The sequence below is a fragment of the Otolemur garnettii genome, unplaced genomic scaffold, assembly GCF_000181295.1.
Source record: "Otolemur garnettii isolate 467f Iridium unplaced genomic scaffold, OtoGar3 scaffold00158, whole genome shotgun sequence".
Classification (NCBI taxonomy): Eukaryota; Metazoa; Chordata; class Mammalia; order Primates; family Galagidae; genus Otolemur; species Otolemur garnettii.
The window spans coordinates 428,623-435,253 of record NW_003852553.1 but is presented as its reverse complement, the minus strand read 5'-3'; the positions used below and the strand labels follow the sequence as shown (position 1 = coordinate 435,253).

The 6,631-nt window shown below is 38.5% G+C and overlaps 1 protein-coding gene across 1 annotated transcript in view; it reads right to left on the bottom strand.

Moving 5' to 3' along the window:
• Nucleotides 1–480: 480 nt before the first annotated feature.
• The window catches only part of LOC100951499 (cytochrome b-245 heavy chain), a 36,026-nt gene continuing 29,875 nt past the window's right edge, over nucleotides 481–6,631 (bottom strand). The window contains exons 10-13 of the mRNA XM_003799877.3: nucleotides 6,024–6,186; nucleotides 4,901–5,047; nucleotides 1,763–1,887; nucleotides 481–649 (exon numbers count right to left, since the gene is read on the bottom strand). Of these exons, the coding sequence (XP_003799925.1) occupies nucleotides 523–649; nucleotides 1,763–1,887; nucleotides 4,901–5,047; nucleotides 6,024–6,186 (562 nt within the window). The 3' untranslated portion in view covers nucleotides 481–522. The remainder of the gene's footprint in view (nucleotides 650–1,762; nucleotides 1,888–4,900; nucleotides 5,048–6,023; nucleotides 6,187–6,631) is intronic.

Below are 6,631 nucleotides of genomic sequence, written 5' to 3'. Positions count from 1 at the left end.
TCAATATATATTATCTCCTATCTGGAAGATTTCCTTCAGTATGGTAATAATGATAACAAAAATGATATAAAATGGATAATGAATAACTCCTTCTTGGTTTATTCTTTCTCTTGAGGAATATAAAATCCAATTTCAAGGCAGGTTGCTACTGTGTAATGGCTACCAAAGCTGGAGTCAGATGGCCTAGATCTAGTCTCAGCTTCATAATCTTAGGGAAGTTACTGAACCTTTTCAAGCCTTCCATTTTCAGACTAAAAATGAATCTAGAAATCTTTGCCCTACTTCCTCTGGCCTTACTGAGAGGAAAAAGGAAATAATGTTTATAAAAGTGCTCCAAAAACCTTAGAGCTCTATGTAAGTGTAATTTATCACTATCAAACATTTTGACAATCCTTTCACTATCACATTATAATTTCTTTTCTCTTTTTCTTTTCTTTAGTGAGGGGAACTTATATTATCAACCAGCATTATTTGGGCATATGGCAACATAACCAACATTTATTTCCCTATGGAAGAGATGAGTTAGAAGTTTTCCTTGTTGAAAATGAAGTGCACTCCCCGAGGGCCGGACTCAGAGTTGGAGATGCTCTGTTTACTGAGGGTTTCAGCCAAGGCTTCAGGTCCACAGAGGAAAACTCCTATTCTGGTACTTTTGAAATGAAAAAGAAATAAAAAAGACAGTTTTAGGCTTTGGGATGAGTTACACTACAAAGCAGGTGGGGAATCTCTTATTAATTTGAAGACCCAGAGAAGAATTCCCTCTGCTTCTTTGTCTTTTCCACAAATGTCAAGGAGTTCAGATCGTTCAGGCAGTGGTTCTCAACCTGTGGGTCAGGACCCATGAGAACTGTATCAAAGGGTCGTGACATTAAGAAAGTTAGAACCACTGAGCTAGAGTGTGGTTTAACCCTGTTTGTGGGGTCAGCTACATAATTCAAAAGGTAGTTGAGTTCCCTGGAAAAAAGGAATCCGAGCAGGATTTTTAGAACCCTCTACCACAGAGAAAATGGTGGTGAATTCATGAATCTGTGGGCTACTTCCCTTCAGGACCCTGTGGCCCCAAGCCCTCTCTGGCATCTTGAAATCAGGAACAAACTTGCTTTAGATCCACCAACTCTTCCAGCAGTTTGGTGTGGCTTCATTCCTCTGACCCTCACCCTGAGCCTACTAAATCAGTATGGGCATTTTTCAAAAGAGCCCCAGCTGATTTGTATGCTCATGAGAGTGTATGAAGTATTAGTCTAAAGGGTATACTTATGGCGATCTCTTAAATTTTTCATGTGTTCTAGCAATAGAGGGGATCCCCTTCAAGGTTTCATGGTCACTAAAGTTTTAATGAAAGCAGAAAGGACCTTGAGACATCTGTTAACTTAGGATCTTAGACCAAGAAGCTCTAACTGGAAGTGGGGACAGTGTCTTCTTAATAATAAGTGTAAATCATTTTGAATCTTTAAAAGCACTGGATGTAGTATGAAATTTAGGAAACTAAAGAAAAGAACCGAGCTATGGCCCTACTGGGATGAGCAAGTGGAGAAAGTCTCAGGTGAGAACCTGGGAATCTTTATTTTTTGTAACTCTCTAGGTATTTTGGTATGATTTGAAGATCCCTTTTGAAGTTAGAGATATCTGTAACTTTCTAATGGGCATGAGTTCAACCTTCATATAGCAATATGGGCATTTAAGTTTCTAAAATATACTAGTCTAGCTGTGCTGTTTTAGGAAAATCACAGGTCTCAAGAACACCTTGGAGGGGCCTCCTTACTTAGGGTGTTGACTGGCAATTGTCTTGAACTCATTATCCCAGTTGGGCCGGCCATACAAGGTCTTTTGTTTCAGGCCTGTGATCACATCTTTCTCCTGATCATGATGCACAGCAAAGTGATTGGCCTGTAGGAAAGAACACAAATTTAGAAAAAGGAGGCATGCTGTAAAAACACATACAGACGTATTTACCTAATTCACAGATCAAACTCTTACTACCCCTTCTAACTGAAGAACTTTGCAGGAGACTTTCTTCCTCATTGTTTACCAAAAGGTAAACCAAGATGAAAAAACTGGGTCTCCCTCAAGCAATTTACAATCTAGGAGGGGAGTCCGTAAAGTATGAATATAAATAATCCGATATGTATAACAGCGTGTGATGGGTGCCATGGGAGAGGCACAAACATTCTATTGCGAATGAAGAAAGAAGGTGGAATGGGAGGATTTTGAGCCAGGCACTGAACAGTGTGGGTAGTAGTGTCTCACTGTTTTCCTCTTTGCTCTATCTTTGACTTTTTCTCCTCACCACAAAACACTCCCACTCCTCTGGCAGAATCACTAAGAACTGAAACCATTACAGACTAAAGTGCGCTGGTATTTTTGGAACATGAAACACCAAATCAAGCCTCAAGCTAGTCCACATGTGTGCACGTGGGAGTGCATGTATAATTACATAGTGGCAAGTTGTTTTTCTGCTATTATTTTAGGGGGAGCTCAGTTGGAACAACAGGTATTTATAATAAAAGTGGTAAATTACATTTTTAAAAAGTAAATCAGATTTTAAATTCACTGGATAGATGATGGGGATAGATGAGGTTAAACAAGCTGGTCCCTCTGGTTTAATAATCCTGTAGGAACCAGTTTTGCAAAGAAAAAAATATTTCTTTGATGCAAATAAATTGCCCATTTGAAAAAAAAAAAGTGCCTGCATTTTCAAAATAAAAAACTGTAAAACAATTTGTATATTATATAAATTATATGGTATTGATTTTTTCCCCCTGGGCTTCATTTTTATCAAAGGGGGTTTCTTGTGTGTTTTTAAATTGCAGAAGTGGCATCTTGAAGCCACTTTTCTTGGAGGAGCAATTGTTATGGTCATATGTCCCTGGATCTACATTGTTTACTGTGTTAAGCTTTGGAGACTGTATCATAAACAATATGCCCAAACCTAAATGAGGCATCAGTCTTCACAGTGATAGGGTACACAATGCCCAGGGTTGAAGAGTCAATGTTCATATACAGTCATGGTTTGAATATGTCCCCTCCAAAATTTAGGTGTTGCCAATAGAATAATATTCAAAGGTGAGGCCTTTAAAAGGTGATTAAGGCATAATCTCATCCTTCATGAATGGGATTAAGGTCAGTATAGAAGAGGCTTCATGTTGCATTCAGCAAGCTTGCCCTTCTGCCTTCTACCCTGTGAGGACACAGCATTCCTCCCGCAGAGAATGTAGCCTTCACTGAAAATTCAAACCTGTTAGCACCTGGATCTCAGACTTTGCAGCCTCCAGAAGTGTGAAAAAATAAATTTTTGTTCTTTATAAATTACCCAGTCTCAGGTATTGTCTTATAGCAGTACAAATACAGAGAGTCTTACCTTAGCTACTCACTTGGGAAAGCTTGATGCTGCTTCTGGGTTATGTCATTAATGTTTGCTTATTTACAGAAATGTTACGCTTCTGGGAATATTAACTCATTTCAGGGTTTTTGTAATCTCCACACTTTCAATATTTGGGGCTAGATAATTCTTTGTTGTGTGGGACTGTCTTGTTAACTGTAGGATATTTCCATTGCCAGACATCCCAGGATGGGGATTGTGCCCAGTTGAGAACCACTGGCTTACTTTAGTGTAGTAGTCAAACAGTTTTGAAAACACAGTTTATTACACACACGCACATATGTCACCTTCATTAGAGATATATTAATTTATTTACATGTGATAATCAGGGACTACTGGATGTTGCTAAGAGTGCAGGCTCTGGAGTATTCTGCCCCTGCCACTTACTTGTTGAGTGCCCTTGCAGATATGACCTAACCTCTTCCAGGCCTGGATTTCTTCATCTATAAATGTGAATAATAATAGTAGCTACCTCATAAGGTGGTAAGAGGATAAAAATTAAACCATCTATATAAGCACTGAGAACAATAAGGACAATACCTGGCACACTGTATATAACTATAAATGTATTCAGTGTATTATAAAACATGCATGAACATAAATTTTAAGTGATTTTATAAGTCTACATAATAGAAAATATAAATACATATATATATATATCCACAAAACCCTTTAATTTATAAAAATTCTTTCCGTTTTTTTTTTTTTTTTGGCCGGAGCTGGGTTTGAACCCACCACCTCCAGCATATGGGGCCAGCACCCTACCCTTTTGAGCCACAGGAGCCACCCAGTATAAAAATTCTTTATATATTCATGCATGCTACATATACAGATGCTCCTCAACTTACCATGGGGCTATTCCCTATAAACTCATCATAAATTGAAAATAGGGTGTCAAAAATGCATTTAATACACCTAACCTACTGAACATCATAGCTTAGCTTAGCTTAAACATTCTCAGAACACTTACACCAGTCAACAATTAGGAAAAATCATCCAAAACAAAACCTATTTTATAATAAACCTTTGAATATATAATGTAATTTATTAATTACTGCACTAAAGTACAGTTTCTACTGAATACGTAGTGCTTTCAGTAGTTGAAGAATCATAGGTTGAACCAGTATAAGTTGGAGACTATCGGTAAGTGTGTGTGTGTGTATACATATACATATATAGAGAGAGAGATAGAGAGAGAAAGACAGAAAGAGAGCGTGCTAATTTTTCCCCTGATGGATCATTTTGTCAACCTTTGAGACCCCTGGAGGGAAAATTGCTCTAATAATGTCAAAGTTATAGCTTTTATTCCTTCATAGGCTTCTTAGCTTTAAATGTAGACTTAAACACATGTGGGGATACTGACTGAGAGTGAATGGGCTGGATCACCTCAATCTATTAACTATCCTTAAAAAAAAACAAACAAACAAAAAACAGTACACAAGATGCACCAATAACCAAGGGGAAGTTTCACTAAGCCCTGGACACTATGGAAAGATCTAAGACTTGGAATCTTCTTCTCACCTGAGACTCATCCCATCCAGTGAGATAGATGTTGTAGCTGAGGAAATCCGCATTATCCCTCTTTTGCATCTGGCTCTCCAGCAGCTGCAGCAGGTCTGCAAACCACTCGAAGGCATGTGTGTCCCGGCACAGCCAGTAGAAGTAGATCTGAAAGAGGGATGGGTAGTGAAGCAGATCGCATTTTATGGGCCTTATGTGCTTTAACAGGAACAGTTCCACTGTCTCCCAAATTTTTTTCTAATGCTTAGGATGCCTAGAAACATAGGTTTTCAAAAAGCGCTAGACATTTCACAGACTAGTTCACATAAACCTGCTCTGGTCTTCATACCAGTAGGGTGGTAAATAAATAACATGGCCTCAGAAATACCCAGCTTAAAAAAAATCTATTGGCCCACCAACTTTCCCACTGGATCTGACCTTACTCTCCCAGAATCCCTAACTTCCACTGCACCTCCTCTCAGAAAGGCTAATAGAATCTAAATTAATATTGACTGCCCCAGGACTTCTTCCCTGCCTGCTCCTGCCAGACTCATACAAGTTCTTAGAAAGAAAAATGGTTCTACCCACACCTCCTCTGCATAGAAAAGAGGTAAAGGGAGAATGAAAATAAAAGTATTGGGGGATGGAAATGGAATCAATCTCAGTATCAATCATAGAATGATAGAAAAATTATTTTATATCCTCTCAATGGAACATGAAGGAATCATTAAAAATCATTACAAAAACACTGAAAAACACTGTCTATAATATTTTTAAAAGCAGGATATGAGATTATACATACTCAGTATTTCCATGAACAACTTTCTAAAACTATATAAACATGTAGGAAAATACAAAAGAAAATGTACAAAAAGGTTCGCTTTTAGGTTGGGGTCATGAACACTATCTTTCTTTCTCAATTTTCTTTCTTCTGAATTTCCAGTAAAATGAGACAAATATAATATATTCCATTCATCAATAGGCCTGCCTATAAAGAAGTATATTGAATTTCTCAAATAGCTCTTCGAAGAAAGCCTGACTCTCTTGAACAACCCAAAGCTTTTTTTTCACTCCCCATGGTCTCAGGCCTCTCACTTAGAGTGTGGGGACTGCTCCAGGCCCTCCGAAACATGAAGTAACTTACCTTTCTGAGCCTCAGATTGGTGGCATTATTGCAATATTTGTACCAAACTGACTTGAGGATGGATGCAAAGGGTGTGACTCCAATTCCCGCTCCCACTAACATCACCACCTCGTAGCTGAACACGTCTTCACTGGCTGTTCCAAAGGGCCCATCAACTGCTATCCTGAAGGGAAGTGGGGGGAGGCAGATATAGTTACAGAGTCATGTTGCTCTTTGGAGTGAGATGTAATGCCCATTATTATTGAAGAAGCACAATATGTCAATTAAAATTGAAGCAGAGTATTTATGGAGCACTTTCTTCTATAAAATAGTTTTCAAGTAACCTACCTAGTCTCAACATTGGGATTGGAAATAAAAGGAGGAATTTTTGGCCAACTGAAAACATTTGGTAGCTCAGCTCAGGTATTTTTTTCATCTCCTCAGCCCCTTCCACACACAACACCCACAAACCCACAAAGCTATACAACCACACCCATACCCACACCCAAATAGACACACACATCTGTATCTCTTGCCAGAACATCCTGCACTTGAAATTTCTGCTCACATTGCACAATGAAGTGATAATTTCTACTTCATAACATGGTGTAGCTTTACTATCTCCATTT